Source organism: Mchenga conophoros, linkage group LG13, assembly GCF_057382185.1.
Source record: "Mchenga conophoros isolate Kocher_MC1m ecotype Shallow Benthic linkage group LG13, M_conophoros_male_GT1.1, whole genome shotgun sequence".
Classification (NCBI taxonomy): domain Eukaryota; kingdom Metazoa; phylum Chordata; class Actinopteri; order Cichliformes; family Cichlidae; genus Mchenga; species Mchenga conophoros.
Window position 1 is genome coordinate 25,461,436 of NC_140538.1, and position 22,575 is coordinate 25,484,010.

At 41.5% G+C, this 22,575-nt stretch overlaps 2 protein-coding genes and 4 non-coding genes across 6 annotated transcripts; 1 reads left to right on the forward strand and 5 right to left on the reverse strand.

The window, feature by feature from the left end:
* Nucleotides 1-705: 705 nt before the first annotated feature.
* On the forward strand, nt 706-13,179 carry herc4 (HECT and RLD domain containing E3 ubiquitin protein ligase 4). The gene is made up of 24 exons (XM_085297444.1): nt 706-1,808; nt 1,929-2,088; nt 2,226-2,302; nt 2,398-2,619; nt 2,699-2,789; nt 3,695; nt 5,337-5,467; nt 5,575-5,729; nt 6,028-6,104; nt 6,870-6,994; nt 7,150-7,209; nt 7,798-7,909; nt 8,399-8,588; nt 8,825-8,997; nt 9,091-9,210; nt 9,301-9,399; nt 9,486-9,653; nt 10,379-10,522; nt 10,614-10,780; nt 10,920-10,986; nt 11,078-11,160; nt 11,301-11,484; nt 11,932-12,034; nt 12,146-13,179. The coding sequence occupies exons 1-24, from the start codon at nt 1,475-1,477 to the stop codon at nt 12,352-12,354; spliced, it is 3,252 nt and encodes a 1,083-aa protein (XP_085153570.1). The 5' UTR covers nt 706-1,474; the 3' UTR covers nt 12,355-13,179.
* Nucleotides 13,180-13,957: 778 nt separating this feature from the next.
* On the reverse strand, nt 13,958-15,579 carry cox5b2 (cytochrome c oxidase subunit 5B2). Its single transcript, XM_085297442.1, has 4 exons — nt 15,392-15,579; nt 14,493-14,563; nt 14,314-14,413; nt 13,958-14,208 (listed from the first exon to the last, which is right to left on the reverse strand). Exons 1-4 carry the CDS (start codon nt 15,486-15,488, stop codon nt 14,096-14,098), a joined length of 381 nt encoding a protein of 126 aa, XP_085153568.1. The 5' UTR covers nt 15,489-15,579; the 3' UTR covers nt 13,958-14,095.
* Nucleotides 15,580-16,728: 1,149 nt separating this feature from the next.
* On the reverse strand, nt 16,729-17,027 carry LOC146561384 (signal recognition particle RNA). The gene has a single exon (XR_014888046.1).
* A 967-nt stretch (nt 17,028-17,994) lies between these two features.
* On the reverse strand, nt 17,995-18,293 carry LOC146561385 (signal recognition particle RNA). Its single transcript, XR_014888047.1, has one exon.
* Nucleotides 18,294-20,528: 2,235 nt separating this feature from the next.
* LOC146561386 (signal recognition particle RNA) lies at nt 20,529-20,827 on the reverse strand. Its single transcript, XR_014888051.1, has one exon.
* Nucleotides 20,828-21,793: 966 nt separating this feature from the next.
* Nucleotides 21,794-22,092, reverse strand: LOC146561387 (signal recognition particle RNA). The gene has a single exon (XR_014888048.1).
* Between the last annotated feature and the right edge of the window lie 483 nt (nt 22,093-22,575).

Consider the following 22,575-nt stretch of genomic DNA (forward strand, 5'->3'; position numbering starts at 1 on the left):
TGTGTGTGTGTGTGCATGTGTGTGTATGAATATGGAGTTCGGGGACTAGGAGAGTAACCTCCGTGTTTTCATACCTAGGTAAAGGTAGTACAGCGCAGCCGGTATACGCATGCGCGGATGCGCTCGCTCTAGAACATTTCGGCAGCTTCGCGACATTTCTTCACGTCCATGAAGGAAAATGCGTGAAAACGCTGTTAATACTTCCGGTATTGTAAGCTGCCTTCAAATTAAGCCTTACAGCGTTTATGTGTAGAGCTTCTCTACGCGTCTTTCAGAGAAGTATTCAAATCTCCTTGACCGTGTTTTGGACATTTCGGGACTCTTATGTATATATTTTAACTATCTTGTACTCTTCTCCGCTCTGCTATTATAAAAACACTTTTATTTCTAAAAGGACATAACGGACATCCAGAGTTTGAGACGACTGCTTTAATGTAACCACTCCGATGCTCTGTCAACAACTGCTGTACGGCCAAGAAACGCGTTAAGTAGGGTTTTACCTGGGAGTTGTCTTTGGACAGCAGCGTACTGTAATGTGTGTTTTTAACAGTCGGACTAACTAACGAACAAGGCACTGGCAGATCATAAACTTGTCGGGTCTGGTGGCTTTGGTAAGATTTGCTCTTGGCTCTAACATAAGAGACACCTGGCTGTAAGTTGTTAAACTTGTGTTTTTAGCGGAACAGTAAAGAATAGCGGGGCTTTAAGTTCAGATACTCAGCTGTGAAGTCACTTCAGGTTTCTGAATGAACTCTTAAGTACGTTATGTTCCAAACACAGACATAAAGTCTTTGGGTCTGACTAACGTTAGCTTGCTATATCAGGACTGTCTGTATAAGTCAGCCATGTACCACGTGTCGAGTGCTTAAACATATATGTTTCTTAAAATATTTTCCAATCGCACTATGATAATTTTAAGTACTGTCATTAAGTTGGTCAAGTGCCATCAGTCTGAAATGATCTACCTCGCCTGTATTCGTCAAGGTGCATGCTAGCGTGTGCTAACATTACGGACAAGAGTTATACTTCCGCTTACAATATTATAAACGCATACATTTGTGACCCAGAAAGAAATGTGTAAGTTTATTAATTATGTTTATGAGAGTGTAAATCGTAGGGGTACATACAGTTATTGGCAATACTCGTATTTAAACACGTTTTGGCATGTGCTTTAATTTGTAAACCCAGCCGCCCGCGACGGAAGTGGTGTTATTTGACGATTTTAGCAACCCTAACGGAACTCACCCAACACCGTTAACTGTAGCTTACTAGGCTAATCTGTTTACATGGTCAGTTTAGACTGCAACGTACTAGTGCTCTCGCTATATATACACACATATATATATATGTAGGTGTACGATCCTGAAGTCATGACTTAATCTGACCGCAGGCTTGCGTCTGTTTCATGTGGCGATGATGTTGTTTTGCCTCTTTCGGCTTTGCTAGGTGATACCAGCTAGATTACACCTTGCAAATGAAACGGGGGATATGTGACTATACTCTGGAAGGTTATATTAGCCCAAGTGTCTTCTTCACAGAGCCTGAGATCCTGCTTTTGCGTGCAGCTAAAGGGAGAACTACAATGCTGTGCTGGGGAAATGCTTCCTATGGACAACTGGGCTTGGGTGGGATTGATGAAGAGATTGTGGTTGAGCCACGAAAATGTGAATTCTTTCACGGGAAGCAAGTGAGTGATGTGGGGTGTGGCCGCAGACACACAGCTTTCCTGCTGGAGGACGGGACGGTGTATACCTGTGGCTGCAATGATCTTGGGCAGCTTGGACATGAGAAAGCCAGAAAGAAACCCGGTTGGTGATGTCTGCTGTTTGTTTGTTTGTTTGTTTGTTTTTCTAATAAAACATTGGGGGGTTTTGTTTTGTTTTTTAAAGTTGCTCACTGTGCAAGCACTTGTTTATGTCATCTATTAGAGCAAGTTGTGGCCTTGGATGCACAGATCATAGTGGCTGTATCATGTGGAGAGGCCCATACACTCGCCCTAAATGACAAAGGACAGGTTTTCTCGTGGGGTCTTGGTTCAGATGGACAGCTGGGATTAAATAACTTTGAAGAATGTGTTCGCGTGCCTAGGTAAATTCATCAACTATCAGGAAACCCCTGTGTGTCCTACTTAACGCACTACTTGCTCATCCTTTGTTTTGTAAAGGCACCATGAAAAGACCTAATATAGCCATTCTTCTCTCTCTCTTTTTCCTCTGTATGAAAAGAAACATCAAGACTTTGTCAGATGTTCAAATTGCTCAGGTAGCCTGTGGGTACTGGCACTCCCATGCACTTTCAAAGGGTGAGGAATGGTTTGCACTTAGCACATATCCAGAGCAGCTTACAGTGTTTATGTCATGTTAAACCGTTTCAATTATATATGCGTTTTTAACACAGGGGGCCACATCTTCTCATGGGGCCAGAATCGATATGGCCAACTTGGGTTAGGAATCAACGGACAGAGCATTTCCACACCCCAGATGATTCAGTCTCTGCAGGGCATTCCTTTTGCTCAAATATCAGCAGGTGGAGCACATAGCTTTGCCCTCACTCCCTCGGGAGCTGTGTTCGGTTGGGGGCGCAACAATTTCGGTCAGCTTGGTCTCAACGACTGCAACGGTGAGTGGTAGAAGGTTAGAAGGTGCCCCTGTACATTCAAACCCGAAACTTTGACTAATTTTCAGGACGTCTTTTTCAGATCGGTATTTCCCGGCCCTCCTGAAGTCCCTCAGATCACAGAGAGTGATTTACATTTGCTGTGGAGAAGATCACACGGCTGCACTGACCAAGTTAAGTTGCATACTTTTTGGTTCTTTGATAGATCTGCAGCGTTGTGTGTACAGAAGACCGAAATTTGAAACTGTGGGATTAATGATTAGATTTAAAAGTGGCTCTTTTAAATCTAATTAATGGTTTTAATTCTTAGGCTTAAAATCATTAAACTGGGCCTTGGACTTTTACTGGGATTTACTCCCATGCTGGGTTATGCTTTCTTTACCTTCTTCCTAATTCATTGCTGTTGTTGTTGTTGTTGTTTTTAATCTGCCAGTGTATATGTGTTACATTTTCTTAACTGATCCCAAACAGCAGCCAAGCAGGATTACAGATGCATCACTTGTCACAGTCAGTGTGTTGTGTCCTCGCTCTCCAGTTTGCATACTGCTCAGAGACAGCTGCTGCCAAGCGACCAGTTAGAAAACATCCCAGTATCACTGCAGTACATTAAGTCTGCTATACATTAAGATTTCAGTGTTTTGCTTTGTCACACAGATGTTTAAAAGCTCTCCTTTAGAAAAACATTAAGCTGTTGTCAGATGAACAAACTGTTCAGTACCCACGGGTGCTGTAGGTGCAGTTTCTGGGTTCCTCTACTGCTTAAAACGAGCTTGCTTTCTTTCTTCTTTTTTTATATTCCTTAGCTCCCCTCCCATTTAGCCAAGTCTCTTCTGATTGGCTGCCCCTCATACCGAAGGCTTGACTAACACATCAGTGTGGCTTCACGGCCAAAGCTATACGCCTGAGATGACTATATTAGGGATGTCTGCACTCACTGACATCATGCTGATATAGAATAAACTGCCTGAAACTGCCTGAGCATTTGGCTCACTGGGATTACTTGCGCACATACTGAGCTCATTATTTGATGCTGCAGGCATTTCGTCTGAGCACCCTCCATTGTAACAGTTTATATCAGAGTCAGAATACTTTTATAATGACGGGGGGAAATTGCTTTGTCACAGACTCTCAAGCAAATGATATGAAAGGTAGAAAATGGAAAGAAATCATAAAAAAATGTAAACCATCCTTATAAAACTAAGATGCTCCACCAATGGTGAATTATGTTAAAATAAATACTCCAAAGTTAAACAATAGTATGTACAATATAAAGAAAATATGAGAAGTAAAAATAGTCCAGGTGTCATAAGGGGAAGATATGAAGTTTGATCATCGCAGTTATAAATCATTTCCTGTGGCGTTTTAGTGCAGTGAGGTTTTGCTCCTGTTACTGTCCTGCAAGTCATGGAATGAACGTGAAGGATTGTCGGCTATCATCTGACATCTGCTCTCAGAGTCGAGCTCCACACCTATAATACTGGCCTTGTGGATCGGTTTGAGTCTGCTGGTATCATGCTGCCCCAGCCCACCACAGCATAGAGGATGGCAGTGGCCATTACAGACTCAAAACATCCTGGGTCATCCATTAGATTTTAAAGGAGTCATCCAAGAAAATAGAGATGACTCTTCTTGTAGAGGGCGTGAACACTGAGGTATTTTTATCCTGTCTGCACCCAAACCACACGGATGGAAATAGGGGTGACCAGCATTCTAACCCTTCTCACATCCACAACCCCCATGCTCTTCCTCATCACCTTGTGTGATACATCACTACTGCAGAGTCATTAGAAACCTGTGAAGGTGGCAGGTGTCTGTGCAGTGCTGAAGGCTGTGGTGTACATGGTGAAGGGAAAGGGAGAGAGGACAGTCCCCTGCTGGGCTTCGGTGTTGCTGTCCAACATGGTGCTGCAGGTGGTTTGCAGATCAGTGAGCCAACTATCCAGGTCACTGCCAAGGCATCCACCCAGCAGAGCCGAGCTGGTGGTGGTGAACACACTGGAGAAATCAAAACATGACCCTCACAGCGCTGGGTGGATGTAGGCCCTGTTGAGCAGGTCAAGGACCGGAAGGGATCTGACCATGTGCTGGAAGCTGGTCCAGGATAAGTCTCTTCAGGGTCTTCATGAGGTGTGATGTCAACATTTTTTGGTACAAGTACGAGGTGTGACCTCTTCTACACAGGGAAAAGCATTATACGTTTTCAGTGGGTAATCATGCTCATCATGTAGTCTTCTTTTATGAATAGTCTTCAGTAATTAGGCTCATAAGTAATGCCATTTCTGTGTTTACTTCTAATTTTTAGAAAAGAATAGATGAGTTGGGATCGTTATTTAGAACCTGGAATGTTTTTTGGTTTGTTAAATAGTGAAGTTTTAAATCTTCTCGAGCGGTGGATAAAAATGCCCATTTCCTGTCCAGGTGCCCAGACGCAGTAAGTTTGTTTCAGTAGTGGCCTGACGCTGTAGAGGAGGAGGATCCCTGCTGTAAGACTTGGATGTTAAAATAATCCCCCTCCTGGCATGTGCCATTACTAATCTAGCTGTTTCTGGTTAAGGAAAAACTAGACTGAAATCATTAACACGACAGCTGTCTTTCATGCCTCTCTGTCTCTTCAAGCCTCATGTTCAGTGGTCTTTGCTAACACTTTGGCCTTAGCAAGTTAGCACAGTGCTAACCCTTTTGAAGGTCGGAATAACTGGTTCTGTTGTTTTTAAATGCAGGAAGGGGGCGTGTTCACATTTGGAGCAGGAGGATATGGACAGCTTGGGCATAACTCTACAAATCATGAAATAAACCCCAGAAAAGTGTTTGAGCTCATGGGAAATGTAGTCACACAGATTGCATGTGGAAGGTAAAATCGACTTTGTTTTTGCGTGTTTATCTAAAATACAATGTCAGTGAATTATACTAAAAAGTCACAAGGCTGCTAGTAACGTTTCAAATTGCTGTGCGGTCAAGGCAACACACGCTGGCTTTCACGCCGTCATCGGGGAAGATGGATTCATTTGGGCTCGGAGGGAACGGGCAGCTTGGCACACGGTCCACTTCCAACAGAAAAAGCCCTGCTCTTGTTAAAGGTCCCTGGGTAGTCGCCAGCACTGCAACAGATACAGGTGAGGGGACAGCAAATGTAAAACCAAAACATCCTTCCATTTTTGAGGGGTGTAAAGTTTGAATCATAAGCAGTCAAATATATTAATCGATAGGGTTCTCCATTTACGTTTTCTCTGACTACGTTTTCTATAATTCTGCTGTGTATCCATCTGAACGTGGAGATTTATTAGCTTTAATCTGAATCTGAAGTTGTAAAAGCACATTACATCATTAGTTTGATGGGTTTATTTCAAACGTAAAACTCGATGGTAAGATGTTTTAATAACACAAAAAACCTATTTTCCCTCACTTTTGCAGATTCAGAGGAGAACTGTTGTGTCAAACGGATTTATGCTGGAGGAGATCAAAGCTTTGCTCACTATTGCAGTACCAACGTAAGTTTTCCCTCTCCTCTGAAACAGAGATTTCATGGAGATGCTTACAAATGTACAGCACGTTTTAATAATTGCACAGCTGTCCTGAATGCTATCGTTTTTACTCTACAGTAAAAACAATGGTACTGGCAGTACTCGATAATAGTGAGCAGCTGAACAACAGTGATTTGAACTAAAGCATTATTATCACTGCTGGGGAGTGAGAGCAATGTCAGGCAGATGAGCTGAGATTGTAAATATTTCCACACACAACCTGTAATTATCTGGAATTTAAAAAAAAATCTTAGCACATGGGTTCGCGTGTAATTTTATACCACAGCGTTGTTTGACAACGTCACCATTCACATGAGTTAAAGAAGGCGAAACGTACCAGTAAAACCATAAGAAATTTGAAAAATAAGAAAATGACTTCAAGTTAAAATCTTGTAATTAAAGTTTTCGAATTCCAGGAAACAGAATTGCGTTTGTCAATCTAATTAAAGCAGACTGCTCCAGCTGATCCCCGACAGTCAATGCAAGCTGGTGTTGGTTTTAAAACACGTTGCCATGTAGCGTATGATGATTTTTCAAGCAGAATTTAATTTGTAATGAGGATGTATGTCACTTTTTTTTCTTTTCTTAGAAGCACCTTCTTCTAAAATGTGCCGCAGATAGCTGTGAATACTGTTTTTACACACATCTGATCTGTTTCTTCACTCAGTTTTATTTACACAGGTTTACATTTTTCAGTTTTTATTTGTCTAACTTTTATACTTTTTGGTGCAGAGCCTTCAGAACGGAGATGACACAAGGATACAAGATCCCCAGAGAAAGATTTACTCCTTGAATGAGGATCTCATACAAAAATGGTTGAACCACTCACAAGGAAGACTCCCGCTCGACATCTCCAAGTAAAGTTTTCTTCTTCTTTTTTTCCCCCTCAGTAGATCCTCGGCATATTGGAGTTTTAGTTTGTTTTAGACATGGTGTGTTTGAGTAGAATCAAATTACCAGATCCTTTTTGGAGATTTACACAGTAATTATTTGCCTTTTCTGGTTTCCTTAGTGAGATCGACCTCGTGTTCTCCTCAGCAAGCTGCCTAAATGGGTCTTTCCTGTCAATGAGGTAAATGCACTCCAGATATTTCAAAAGTCATAATCTAGTCAGAAAAATCATTTTGACTGATTTACATTAAAATCAACACTTTTTTTTTTTTTTTGCTGAATTTCTTGTTTATTTACTCTCTAATTAGATAATTAAAGCTTTCTTAAGCTGCTCCCGTCATATGAGCCAGGTGAATGCACGAGTTTGGTAGGCTATATAAAAACATGAAATTGAGATGGCCACAGTTTTAGCCATGAAAGCAGGAAGCTCAACGATAACAACATTCAGTACTGACACTTATCTGCTGTCATGGTAAATCTAGAGCTTGTTCTGTTGTCACCGCTTTGACCAGATAAAAAGCGTGCTCTCCTGGGTTGAGAGCAGATTCTGATTTGGCCACTGAAGCATATCCTGTTTCTTTGCTTTGAGAAACCTTTGGGCTGCTTTTGAAGTGTGCTTCAGCTCATTAACCATCTGCACTCTGAAGCGCTGTCCGATCAGTTTAGAACTTTAGATTATATATGTATTGTTGTAGTTATTGCCTAGCGTTTTTGTAATTATCTCATTCTGAGTGCTGATTTTGTTTTTTCCCTTTTTTTATAAACGCAGTCATCCAGATCACTACAGTACCAGCAGTAAATGTTCAGGGGTGGATATGAACATGGCTCGCCTGCTCTTCAACAAAGTAATCCAAGAGGGTCACCCTGAGATTGCTCAGCAGGTCAGTGGCCACATATAATATAGTTCCATCCACCCATCCATCTCCTTTTACTTGTTCAATTCAAGGTCTTGGAGGGGACTAAATTCTGGATTCTTCACTGTAATTCAAAACTGCATTCTGTGTCGTGTCAGTGCCATGCCAAATACTTGGGCACTAATATATTTTCTCTGACTGGTGAAGTTCCTCTGACTTGGAGTTTCTTTTTCATTCCTCATACTCTTCAACAGTGTTTATGACCTTTGCTCATCTGCTGTCTTGTCAACGACGTTCATTTTATTTTGATTTGGTACCTGACCAGAAGATGTTTTTATAGTGTAAATGTCCCCAGTGACGTTTTATTACTGTGTCGGCTCCAGTTATTTCCGGTACTCTGGTCCATTCAGTGTGTTATTGTTGCACTTTACCCCACACCTCATCAGCAGTTTGTATGCATTCAGGATTATCACATTAATCATAACAGACCTGTTTCCCTTCGTCTGTCTGCCTCAGATTGCTGCTAGTCTGGAGAAGAACCTCATTCCCAGGCTAAACAATTCTCCTCCAGACATCGAAGCCCTGAGACTCTACCTCACTCTTCCAGAATGCCCTCTCTTCACTAACCGAAATAACTACGTCACCATCTCTATCCCATTTGCCAAATCAGTCATCAGCCTAAAAGAGGCTCCACTGAAGGTACTAGGTAGGTAGGATGAAGGAGTTTCTTTAAGCTTTCCATGCTACATTAGTACTACATACTATACTTAAGACCTTATTGTTCAGGAAAATAAGGTCTTAAAATAGCTTATATTTGTCATAAATCTTATGCAGGAATTAAATTCCAGATGGTATAGTTAGGACTGGGAAAAATGAGCACTTTACACTGTCTTAAAAGGGTTTTGAGGAGCACAAATTTAGTGTTTGCTCATGTATTTGCAGGAAACTGGTGGTCTACGTTTGAGTCCCCAGTCTTCCAGCGGCTAGTTGAACTGTACAAGGAAGTGGTGGTGTATCTGCTGCAGATGCACAAGGTGGGCATTCCCGCAGTAGAGCAGAGAATTTTCACCTGTTTTCTGGACACGTCGCTGCGACTCCTGGAAATCCTACACAAGGTGAGGAAAAAGGTGCAGTGTTAAATTCCTGCTGCACATTATATCCTTCTTTAAAGGACTACAAGTGGCAGTCTCTCCCACTTCTCGCTTCAGGTGAGCGAGAAAGCGGGACACATCATTCAGTATGGCAAGTTCTACATTCATGAGTTGGACAACCTGATAGACATCCGAAATGACTATGTCACATGGCTTCAGAGGCAGATGTACCCAATGGTGAGTCTGGATGTTGGCTCTGCGATTCAGTAATACATCTTTCTATGTTAAGGTTTTGATGTGAACCTTTTGTTTATGCTCTATCCCCAGGGACATGATGGTGTGGTGACTCTGTGCAAGTATCCCTTTGTATTTGATGCCCAAGCAAAGACTACACTCCTTCAGACAGATGCTGTCTTACAAATGCAGGTACTACTCACTAAACCTCTTAAAGGCAGTTTCTTACCTTTATTCTCACTAATCGCTTCATAATCATGTGTTTTCTGTATTAACAGATGGCAGTGGACCAGGCACAGATGCAAAATTTCAGCTCCATGTTCCTACCGGCTGTGGAATCCGTCAACCCGTGCCTCATCCTCATCGTTCGCAGGGAAAACATTGTTGGAGACACTATGGAAGTGCTCAGGAAGTCTAAGAATGTTGACTATAAGAAGCCACTAAAGGTAGAAACAGCATTTAAGTTTGAAGCTTTAAAAAAAAAAGAAGCAGCATAACCCAAACCTGATTTAAATTTGGCCACCATTTCCATTCCAGTCATATTCTTGTAAACTCTGGATCCCTTCCAGTACTTGTGCTATTATTGGATTGTTTCCAGGAAGTCCCGTTCTGACAACATGCACATGTGCGTGTGTGATTTCAACATGGACCTCCTTGCAGTCTACAACGACACCACTAACTCAGGGAAGAAACATCATACAGCTAAGAGCTAGAGAGTGTAAAAAAGGCACTCTTCAGGTTTATAAGTCCACAACGTCCAAACGTAGCATCAACATTAGGTCACAAGCTTGACTTAAAGCATGCTAGGCCTTTTTTTTTACAGTGTTGCGAATTGTAAATCCGTTCTTAAGGTTCAAAACTGTAGATTCTGTCTCAACTCCTCACAATTTCGACACAGAAGTGGTGATCCAGTGAGCACACAGAGTGGTGCAAGTGGTTGGAACAGGATTTCCAGGTAGCGATCGCTAAGTATCGCAGGAGCCGTGGCCTTGACAACGAAGACAACTGAACGAGCTAACAGCCAAATTTAAATCAAGTACACTTAGGATGAAGTTCCTAGTTATGAATGAAAATACATATATGAATGTGAAAGATGCTGCTCATGGTAATGAACCCACAGAGTATGCCAGGTTCAAACGGTACTGTGACTTACTTGTGACATTTGTGGCAGGTGATCTTTGTGGGAGAAGAGGCTGTCGATGCAGGCGGCGTGAGAAAGGAGTTCTTCCTTCTGATCATGAAAGAGCTGCTTGATCCCAAATACGGAATGTTTCGTTACTACGAGGAGTCTCGCCTCATCTGGTTTTCAAACAAGGTACTTGCTTTAAACCAGGCGGCATCTCCGCGTGATCTTTGTGAAAACCTTCCTCGATTAAATGCTGACAATCACCGACTGTCCCTTGCAGACATTTGAGGACATTGACTTGTTCAACCTCATCGGGGTCATCTGCGGTCTGGCCATCTACAATCTCACCATCGTTGAGCTCAACTTCCCCTTGGCCCTTTACAAGAAGCTTCTGAAGAAGAAGCCAACGCTAGAAGACCTGAAAGAGCTAATGCCAGATGTGGGAAGGTCAGATCAAGGAACAGTCACCTGAGGTTTCCATTTAATATGTTTATGAATGGTAGTTTACCTTGGCATTGTCTTAACGTCATCTAAACCTTTCAATGCCACAGTAATCACACAGGGAATTGTGTTCCTGTTCATCCAGGAGTCTGCAGCAGCTACTAGACTACACAGAAGATGACCTTGAGGAAACCTTCTGCTTGAATTTCACAGTAAGATGATTGACTATCAACATTTTCTGCTGTGGTTAAAGTAAGTTGTGTCATCCACCTATCATATGATTTTTATTTTTTATTTTTTCAGATCACAGAGGAAAACTACGGTGCCACAGAGGTTTTGGAGCTTGTACCAAATGGGGAAAACATTAACGTCAATATGTCAAACAGGTAAAGATTTTTTTTTTTTTTTTTAAAGTTGTCCTGATATTTATCCATTAGCAGTTATCCACTAAGGGATTCATGAATATTTTGGACTGTTGTTGAAACATTCACGTTACTCTCATTTTTCTTACTTTCTTCTCCTCTAGGCAAGATTTCGTCAGTGCCTATGTAGACTATGTTTTCAACACATCGGTAGCTCCACTCTTCGAGTGCTTCTATTCAGGCTTCCACAAAGTGTGCGGTGGGAAAGTTTTAGAACTCTTCCAGCCAAACGAACTGCAAGCCATGGTTATCGGCAATACCAACTATGACTGGATGGAGCTTGAAAAGGTTTTGTATTAAATAGTGATTAGTAAAAATTGCATCTGGCCACGCAATGTGAAGAAAATATCTGCATAGCCTTTAGGACTATGAAATCTGTATTCTTCCGAGTGTCCAGCAGGGGGCGACTCCTCTAGCTGTATTGAAATTTCCTTATGTCTCACTTGATTTATTACCTCAGTAAACATTTTACGAATTTAGTTTATGGTCTTGTATGCTAGTTTAACATTCCATCTAATACAGTATAATCTTCATTTTGTGAATTAAGGAAACATTTGCCGGTATGGTGTGATTGGCAGGTTGCTGATGTAAGAGTGTGCAGTATCCTTGGTTTCTCAGTCAATACATCATTTAAAAGCCCCAGTGGCCACTGTGAATCTCACTTTTTAAAGTGAGCCTTGTACATTATAAGATGGATTATGAAAATCATTTTTGTTTATGCTCTTTTGCTCATAGACTACTGAGTACAAAGGGGAGTACTGGACAGACCACCCTACAATCAGGCTTTTCTGGGAGGTGTTTCACAATCTTCCATTGGAGAAGAAAAAACAGTTTCTCTGTAAGTGTTGCCCTAAACAGCAGAAAAGTTAATTTCATTAATTTTGTGTGAGTTTGCATGTTACATACGGACCTTGAAGAATGAAGAGAAACAAAAATCTTGTCTTTACAGTGTTCCTCACTGGAAGTGACCGCATCCCCATCTTGGGCATGAAAAGCTTGAAACTGGTGATCCAGCCTACTGGTGGAGGGGAGCATTACTTACCTGTCGCCCACACCTGCTTCAACCTGCTGGACCTGCCCAAGTACACGAGTCTAGAAATGCTCCGTGAGAAGCTGCTACAGGCTATAGATCACAATCAAGGCTTCAATCTTGCCTGATAGAACATAAAAATCCATGTTGAGACTGTTGATGGCAACCACATTCCCAGATGGTTTTTTGCAGACTTCTCAGTCTGGATGAGTCAAACACAAGTTGAAAAAAATAAAAATTAAAAAGGAGGCCACATGACACTAAAGGTGACTGTGATGAACGGCTGGACTTTCATGTTAATGTTGATTTTTTTTTTTTTTTTTTTCCAGCTGCTTTCTTGCCATCAAAGTATTTGAAGTCCAATCCCACACAATTTGATTCACATTTAATATTGCTCATGTAGATATGCTTTTATTCATGTTTGGATAGGACGAAGCAAACTACTGGTATATACAGCACAGGGGCATAAATAAACTGACAAACTCCTGTAAAATACAGTGAAATTTTTCTAATGCTTAACACCTAATTTATTGTGACAGTGAGATGCTTCTATTATGTTTTTACTGGTTTAAAATGTAGTCAAACACCACAAAATACCACGTAATTCCACCCCCCCAAAAAATATAGAGAAAAATAAGACCTGATTCACATCTGACAAGGTGTCAACAGAAACATATTTTTTAAACTACACTCTAGCAGTATTTTCTGCATGGCTTTGTCATCAAAGTGACACCGTATTTTACAGGAGTTTGGGTTTTTTCATCCCCTGTTGCAAAAATTGTTAGCCAATGTAAATCTACTTTGTTTGACAAAGGTTCTCTTGTGACATTTGCTCGAGAGCAATGCGAAGTGTTTGCTATAGATGCTGAGTGGATTTTCTTGGCTGTCTACCTTAACAATCCACAAATTAAAAACAAAGTACAGCCACTGAAATAAATGGGTTACTTGCTGGTAAGGTTCTAAGTTCTTATGAAAGGTTGGTTATTTTTAATATAGTACCTTGTGTTTGAATATTGCTGTAGAAGGTATTTTTTAACAAAAAATATACCACATTTTGTTTTTAAAAGGGGTTAATTCTGCTTTTTGTTATTTTCTTTCAAATATGTTCTGATGATGGATGTTCTTATGACACCTGACCAGAGTTTCAGAGGAGGTGGTAAGTATAGGTATGTGTAATCCGTGTGCTCAGGCATCAACGTCTTCCTACTCTTGGGTTTGTATGAAGTTACAAAGGGCAGATGTCATCTCGGGCACACAGCCATTTCCTATTCACATCCTGCAAGTGGAGGGGCTCATGAAAGCGGTAAAGACAGCCAAAGTAATTATTTACGCCAAAATCTAGACGGTAAATAATGGCGATTTTTTTTAGATTTCACATTTACAATATCACTTCATTCTTCCAAAGAAGGTGATTTTTCCCTATGATTGGCTAATTGTTGACACAATGACACATTTCTTCAAGGGCAACTGTTGAGGTGTCAGAAATGTAGTCGAAAGCGCAATAGAAACCTTTGAGGGGCAGCCAATCAGAAATAAAGTTACCTTAAAGTCAGAGAGATGAAATCTGAGGGCCTGCATTAAGGTAGAGTATAAGAAAAACAAAGCTGCTGTGATGAATTAAAATATGTTGGAAATCAGAATAATAGGTCCCCTTTAAAGTCCAGCTTATATAGTAAATTAACCTTTAATATTTTAACTGTCTGTTCCCTCATGAAAATACCCATCAACACATTCCACTTCAAGTCACAATTTAATCATAAACTGTACAAGTTGAATGATGTGCACACACTGCAGAATATGGCCTTAAAGGAGGCAAATACACTTGTCTGTTGTTGCCCAATTTGGGGGCTTTGTGTGTTAGTTTTGGTATCAGTGGGGCAACTCGTGATGGACAAGCTTATAGTGGGAACCACAGGAAGGACAGCGCTGGGCCTCTCCCTCATGAAGCCAGAACCACACAATAGCAGTGTTGTCTTCCTCACCTGCAAAGATTTTTAAAAAGTTATAATTAAAAAAGAAAAAAAAGTTTTTAACACTGGTAAAACAGATTCATAAAGGGGAAATTGTATTCATTATGCATCACTTACAGAGACATCCCACCAGCCTCTTGGTTCCAATGCCTGGCACAATGTGAGGGTCTTCTTTGGTACCAGCATAGTGCTTTGGTTTCAGGATGCTGTAAGGGTCCTGTGATGTAAACGGGAAAAAGAAAAAAATTAGCTTATGTGCAGTTCAGGTTCATTATCATATGTATACAGTAGCCTACCTTTCCCTGTTTGAGGGCCTGGAGGGTACGGCGCTCCAGCCCAGTGGCCTGTTCTTCATCTGTTGGTATGCCTGAAAAATTAAATAGCAAAAAGGTTTCTATTAAAAAAATGAATAAATGATAATAATATATACAAATAATAAACAAAAAAAATCTGTATTTGATTCAGCTGCTTAAAAAAAAATCCGTTTTATATTAAAAGCCTATAATAACTTGCTTAAATCTTACCTCTTGCATATGGCCTCCGCACACTAATAACTAAAAAGACTAAAACTAACACAGAAACCAACACTAAACGTCTTCTAAGAACAAAAACTAAACTAAATTAAAAAGAAAAGCTCAAAACGAAATAAAAATTATAACTAATTAGAAAATACAGAACTATAATAAACTCTGTAATGAGTGCGGGCAAGCCTGCACGTCAGCATTGGACGCCTCCCACAATAACACACTCCTGTCCCCTATCAGGGTGCTGGCACCTGCCCAACGGAGTCTGCCAAAGGAGGTGGGTCTATCAAAGGCCTTTCCACTCGCTAAAGTCCAAATGACCTTCATTTTTTTTAAGGTGTACTTTATAGTCGTATTTAGGTAGGGGTTTTGTGTATCTCAAAGCACTTAGGCCTCCCACAAATATGTTTTACTTCTGTAAATAAATATGTACACAGGTGTTTCTTTTTGCTGTAAATAAAACACTGGCGGTAGCTAGCTAGCACGTACTGCAAACTCCTTGTTACTAACTTGTCAGCTACCAAACTAAACAATAAAGACGCCGCTAAAATTGCCAATATAACCAGCCTTTCGCTTTTCGCACTAAGTCAAGTGAGCGGTGACAGCTGTGGCTGTAACGCACTCCGGAGGCCTGTGAAGTCACGTCTCCTGTCGTAAATACGGAGTCCTACCTCTCACTGTGGCCATTGAACGGTGCAGCGGGGCCAGCACGCCGCTCCTCAGCTGCAGTGTTGTTGTACAAGCTCGGAGAAGAAGACGTCCCGCCATTATAGTGCCTTTTTCAAGTACAGTGAATGACCTGACTCTGCTATAAACCGGACTGAAATGACCCCACTACAACCGCCTGAGTGACGGGTGCGCGGGCCAATGAGCAGAAGCGCAGCTGATCCGACCAATCAGATTCAGCAGTGGGAGGCACGCTCTACGGGTGGTAAACACCGCTGTATACTTTATTATAGAAAAACGTAGTTTCATTTTTGTTATGTAAAAAAACAGCAATAAAAAAAAAAAAACACTTTAAGATAGCACCTGTTATTGTAGTTATTTAGTTTACATTTCCGTGCAATTACAAGGGAAGAAGGAACCATCAAACTCAAAAACCAAATGTACAAACCATACACGGGCATTTGAAATTGCAGTGCTCCCACGGACCTCAGACTTACACTTAAACAAACATAAAAGATAAAAATTAAAATCTTATGTACATAAGGTTTGCTCCCAACACACATAGGTGTTTACATCAGCGCTGTAATTTGCACTAATCAACTGAACAACTACTACTGTTATAACTTGCACATTATTTTTTCTCAGTTTATATATACTGACATATTGGAAGTTACATTTACCTTTTGATGCACAGATACAATGCACAATCTGTACATTTTGTAAATATTCTTAATTATTTAAACATCTTCCAGTACCCTGCTCTGTTTGCGCAATAAAACCTGGGTTTTCCACTTTCATCTGTACTTCGATCTTAATAACTGTACAGTACTCTGTTTTTGTACATTGTCCATGATGTAAATATGTGTTTCTGTAAAAAAATATATATATATATATTGTGTGTTTTTTTGTAGAGCAGAAGCAGTCAGCTCATTTGAGGGTGAAAACAAACTCAACAACCAGACGGTGTTTTTTGCTGCTGTTACAATCAAATTTCCCCTTGTGGGACAATTAAAGGATTTTTCTAGTCTGTTCTATTTGTAAAAATGTGCTATATTTCCCTATGAGGTGTGGTATTTTAAATCCTTTTACCACTGTGCTCGAATAAATATAGACCAGCAGAAAGAAAGAGAAAAATGCTGACAGAGGTACTCTGCAGTGGAGAAAGAAGAAACTTGTTGAAACGTTGTTTCTTTTATTTTTCTCCTGTGATCCAGATGGAGGCGGTGATGGACCAACAAACATCAATACTCACATGCTGGCTCACATGGTGATGACAAAAAAAAGAAGGTGTTACAAGCTGTAAAAACGTGATGTGTGAGTATATATGAGGAGAAAGAGCGTAAAAAGACTGGGTCCCGCTGTATTACTCAGGCTGCACTACAGCGTCTATTCACAGGCGCGATCCCACTACTGAGCGGCACGGGGGCTTTGACCTGCTCCGTTTCCGACCTGGGCCGGTGCACCCCTCCTTAGGCGACCTGGTGGTCCCGAGCTCCCCCAGGAGCACCATATCGATACCGAACTTAGTGCGGACACCCGATCGGCATAGTCCGCTGCAGCTCAGAGCTCCTGAGCTCAAACGATCCGCCAGCCTCAGCCTCCCGGTAGCTTGGATTACAGGCGCGCGCCACCGCACCCGGCAAGAGGCGCCCTCGTTTACGCAGACTTTAAGGTTTACACACCTGACGTCATCAGGAAACTGCTGCAGATAGCAGCCAACAGCAGCCGTAAAGGTGCTGCTCAACACACAGTCAACACACAGTTACTCATTTAAAATGTCTAGGTTTTAATAAATACAACCGAATCTTACAACCAAAGTGGTCATCTCATGTAAAAATATATAAAAATTCATTATTGTATATAGTAAATATTAAGTCTAATATATGCCCTAATAAGCTATAGTACTTTTTCCTTTGGGAAGGTACCATGTGTGCAGTCTGCAATTCTGTTGCGGAAAGATGTTGAATCTATTTATTTACTGTAGAAAAATAATTGGTTTCTGTGCATTTGTTTTACCCTGGCAATAAATTAAAGTCGATTACGTTGATTAAGCATCATTAGGCGGAGGGTGGGGGGCGGTTCCCTATTTTTGCTGGGAGTTGGCAACTCTGCTAGTTAGGTATATGTAATTATTGATTAGGTTGTTTGATATTTCCGGTAAGTACTGTTTAAAATACCAGAATAGGGAGGATGGTGTAGGTTTAAGTTTATTAGATTGATACATATATACCAACAGGACAGCGTACATCACTGTCACAACAGCATTTGTTTTCATTCAGAGGCTTTATGGCTTTTCCTGTAATTCCTGGTGGGCTGTTCTCTAGTCAAAATGCCCGGGCTGATTTTTTTTTTGTCCCAGTCCAGTCCTGCGTGTTCATCAAAGTCAATCACTGAAAGAAAAAAAAAGTTCACCGTCTCTTTGAATTTGCAGTGATGGTCATTGCTACTCCCCTCCAGTTGGAGGCGCTGTTGGACCAAGAAACAGCGGTGGTTTTCAATGGAACGAGAGGACAGAGAGACCGTGTTTGACGCTTTTATAAGCTGTAAAAACGTGATGTGTGAGTGTGTGTGCTGTGTGTATATTTCTGTGGAGAGGGGAAAGAGTATAAAAAGACTGGGTCCCGCTGTATTACTCAGGCTGCACTACAGCGTCTATTCACAGGCGCGATCCCACTACTGAGCGGCACGGGGGCTTTGACCTGCTCCGTTTCCGACCTGGGCCGGTGCACCCCTCCTTAGGCGACCTGGTGGTCCCGAGCTCCCCCAGGAGCACCATATCGATACCGAACTTAGTGCGGACACCCGATCGGCATAGTCCGCTGCAGCTCAGAGCTCCTGAGCTCAAACGATCCGCCAGCCTCAGCCTCCCGGTAGCTTGGATTACAGGCGCGCGCCACCGCACCCGGCAAGAGGCGCCCTCGTTTACGCAGACTTTAAGGTTTACACACCTGACGTCATCAGGAAACTGCTGCAGATAGCAGCCAACAGCAGCCGTAAAGGTGCTGCTCAACACACAGTCAACACACAGTTAGGGGAGACCGGGGATAGTTGTAACGTGGGTCAGTTGTAACACTTCCAATTTCTCCAATCAGGGCTAAGTTTCAAATGATGCGACTCATCCTGTGCATGCCCAATTCAGCTCTGCTATCACATGTGAAAAATCAGCACATTTTGTCAAACACAGACAATTTAACACGAAAAAAAGTAATTTGTATGCCAAAAAGTAAGTTTTTCTACTTTATTTCAATTTCTAATAGCATTATCTGCTTTGCAGTTAAACTCATCAAACTTAAATTGTGTTATTTGTATGTCTATGGGGATATATTCTGTGTAGGTCTTTAGTGCTAATGTTTTAGCCGTTGGCTGTAATGTTAGCTAGTTCATGGCTATAGGAGTCTGGGTCAGTTGTAACAGCAACAGTCTGGGTTAGTTGTAACAATAATGCAGATGTTACAACTTGCCACACTATTACTTTAACTTATATTAAACAAGTTGGGGCAACGACATCAGCAGAGAGAGGTTCACTGGTCGCATTTGTATATGCGGTTAATGCCATTGGCAACACAATTCCTCCACTGTTTGTGTTCCCACACATACATTATGCAGACCACTGTGTCAGAGATGGACCAGTAGGAAGTACTGGTAGTGGAAATAAATCAGGATGGGTGCAAGAAACAGATTTCCTCATCTTTCTGAAGCACTTTGCAAACCACACCAAGGTAAGCCATGATAAAAAGTAATGGAATTGCGATGCTGGTGAACAACTACATTTTTTCAGCTTCATTGTTATGTTCAAAATTGGTGCAAGAGTTGTAGGTTATAATGCCCACTGAGCCAATGAGGCCAAACTCAAGGAAGACCAATCAAAATTAATGAAATATTCAGTTGCAGAAAATTCCAGAATTTGTCTTTTTTGGGGGGTTGGAATATGTTCAAAAGCTAGATTTCTGCATTCTGTCACACACACACAGCTACATAAATGGCTCTAAGTGCATTCATGTGTTGAATAAACAAAGATTACATGTTAATATTTTGTTAGTACCCTTATTTCATTGTGTTACATTTCACCCCGGGATATGTTACAACTAACCCAGACTATGGGGTTAATTGTAACATTTCACTCTTTGTGTTTGAGACCATACCATGCAATGGGTAATTGTGCTGCAGAGAAAATAGCTGCACTATTTAATAGCAGAGACATGTAAATACTTTGCATTACATTTTGAATCCACTACCTTAAAAGAGCTTCAATTTACAGACAGAAATGTCAAAAATGTTACAACTATCCCCGGTCTCCCCTACTCATTTAAAATGTCTAGGTTTTAATAAATACAACCGAATCTTACAACCAAAGTGGTCATCTCATGTAAAAATATATAAAAATTCATTATTGTATATAGTAAATATTAAGTCTAATATATGCCCTAATAAGCTATAGTACTTTTTCCTTTGGGAAGGTACCATGTGTGCAGTCTGCAATTCTGTTGCGGAAAGATGTTGAATCTATTTATTTACTGTAGAAAAATAATTGGTTTCTGTGCATTTGTTTTACCCTGGCAATAAATTAAAGTCGATTACGTTGATTAAGCATCATTAGGCGGAGGGTGGGGGGCGGTTCCCTATTTTTGCTGGGAGTTGGCAACTCTGCTAGTTAGGTATATGTAATTATTGATTAGGTTGTTTGATATTTCCGGTAAGTACTGTTTAAAATACCAGAATAGGGAGGATGGTGTAGGTTTAAGTTTATTAGATTGATACATATATACCAACAGGACAGCGTACATCACTGTCACAACAGCATTTGTTTTCATTCAGAGGCTTTATGGCTTTTCCTATAATTCCTGGTGGGCTGTTCTCTAGTCAAAATGCCCGGGCTGATTTTTTTTGTCCCAGTCCAGTCCTGCGTGTTCATCAAAGTCAATCACTGAAAGAAAAAAAAAGTTCACCGTCTCTTTGAATTTGCAGTGATGGTCATTGCTACTCCCCTCCAGTTGGAGGCGCTGTTGGACCAAGAAACAGCGGTGGTTTTCAATGGAACGAGAGGTCAGAGAGACCGTGTTTGACGCTTTTATAAGCTGTAAAAACGTGATGTGTGAGTGTGTGTGCTGTGTGTATATTTCTGTGGAGAGGAGAAAGAGTATAAAAAGACTGGGTCCCGCTGTATTACTCAGGCTGCACTACAGCGTCTATTCACAGGCGCGATCCCACTACTGAGCGGCACGGGGGCTTTGACCTGCTCCGTTTCCGACCTGGGCCGGTGCACCCCTCCTTGGGCGACCTGGTGGTCCCGAGCTCCCCCAGGAGCACCATATCGATACCGAACTTAGTGCGGACACCCGATCGGCATAGTCCGCTGCAGCTCAGAGCTCCTGAGCTCAAACGATCCGCCAGCCTCAGCCTCCCGGTAGCTTGGATTACAGGCGCGCGCCACCGCACCCGGCAAGAGGCGCCCTCGTTTACGCAGACTTTAAGGTTTACACACCTGACGTCATCAGGAAACTGCTGCAGATAGCAGCCAACAGCAGCCGTAAAGGTGCTGCTCAACACACAGTCAACACACAGTTACTCATTTAAAATGTCTAGGTTTTAATAAATACAACCGAATCTTACAACCAAAGTGGTCATCTCATGTAAAAATATATAAAAATTCATTATTGTATATAGTAAATATTAAGTCTAATATATGCCCTAATAAGCTATAGTACTTTTTCCTTTGGGAAGGTACCATGTGTGCAGTCTGCAATTCTGTTGCGGAAAGATGTTGAATCTATTTATTTACTGTAGAAAAATAATTGGTTTCTGTGCATTTGTTTTACCCTGGCAATAAATTAAAGTCGATTACGTTGATTAAGCATCATTAGGCGGAGGGTGGGGGGCGGTTCCCTATTTTTGCTGGGAGTTGGCAACTCTGCTAGTTAGGTATATGTAATTATTGATTAGGTTGTTTGATATTTCCGGTAAGTACTGTTTAAAATACCAGAATAGGGAGGATGGTGTAGGTTTAAGTTTATTAGATTGATACATATATACCAACAGGACAGCGTACATCACTGTCACAACAGCATTTGTTTTCATTCAGAGGCTTTATGGCTTTTCCTGTAATTCCTGGTGGGCTGTTCTCTAGTCAAAATGCCCGGGCTGATTTTTTTTTGTCCCAGTCCAGTCCTGCGTGTTCATCAAAGTCAATCACTGAAAGAAAAAAAAAGTTCACCGTCTCTTTGAATTTGCAGTGATGGTCATTGCTACTCCCCTCCAGTTGGAGGCGCTGTTGGACCAAGAAACAGCGGTGGTTTTCAATGGAACGAGAGGACAGAGAGACCGTGTTTGACGCTTTTATAAGCTGTAAAAACGTGATGTGTGAGTGTGTGTGCTGTGTGTATATTTCTGTGGAGAGGGGAAAGAGTATAAAAAGACTGGGTCCCGCTGTATTACTCAGGCTGCACTACAGCGTCTATTCACAGGCGCGATCCCACTACTGAGCGGCACGGGGGCTTTGACCTGCTCCGTTTCCGACCTGGGCCGGTGCACCCCTCCTTAGGCGACCTGGTGGTCCCGAGCTCCCCCAGGAGCACCATATCGATACCGAACTTAGTGCGGACACCCGATCGGCATAGTCCGCTGCAGCTCAGAGCTCCTGAGCTCAAACGATCCGCCAGCCTCAGCCTCCCGGTAGCTTGGATTACAGGCGCGCGCCACCGCACCCGGCGAGAAAGAGAAGTGCTCCTCGGGCTTTTATCTTTCACAAAAGTGACGTCACGAGTAACACAGCGCTATCAAGCGGTGAAAACCGGGTACTGTTATAAAAGGTCTTCCTTTGGTTCTTTTAATTCCTCTTTAGGAACGTTAGTAAGTCGTTCCCTGAAAAAACAAAAGGTTCCCCGGATAGCCAATTAGAAGGATTCATTGAATGTGAAAGACTCCAGGAAATATTATTTCTTTTTTCTTTCTAAATTTCCAGCACTAATAAAACCCCATTGTTTATTCCACATATCTATGTACATGAGCAAATGTCTATGTACTCTGTAATAGGCCAATACTCTGTAATAGGCCAATAAATCATAGTAATTTACTTGGTATTGACATAACTTTTTCCATATAATGTAACCTTCTTTATAAAGTAAAATAAGCTCAAGCCTAGCCTATGAACTGGAAACTGGACTGATTACTTAACACATCTTGATAACTTGGA

Coding starts and splice junctions, on each gene's coding strand:
- herc4 (XM_085297444.1), top strand. CDS start 1,475: ATGAAACGGGGGATATGTGACTATACTCTGGAAGGTTATATTAGCCCA. Junction 6,995..7,149: donor CTCCCGCTCGACATCTCCAA/GTAAAGTTTTCT, acceptor TGGTTTCCTTAG/TGAGATCGACCTCGTGTTCT. Junction 10,523..10,613: donor TCATCTGGTTTTCAAACAAG/GTACTTGCTTTA, acceptor TGTCCCTTGCAG/ACATTTGAGGACATTGACTT.
- cox5b2 (XM_085297442.1), bottom strand. CDS start 15,488: ATGGCGGGACGTCTTCTTCTCCGAGCTTGTACAACAACACTGCAGCTG. Junction 14,564..15,391: donor TTCAATGGCCACAGTGAGAG/GTAGGACTCCGT, acceptor TTAATTTTTCAG/GCATACCAACAGATGAAGAA. Junction 14,209..14,313: donor GAGGCTGGTGGGATGTCTCT/GTAAGTGATGCA, acceptor AAATCTTTGCAG/GTGAGGAAGACAACACTGCT.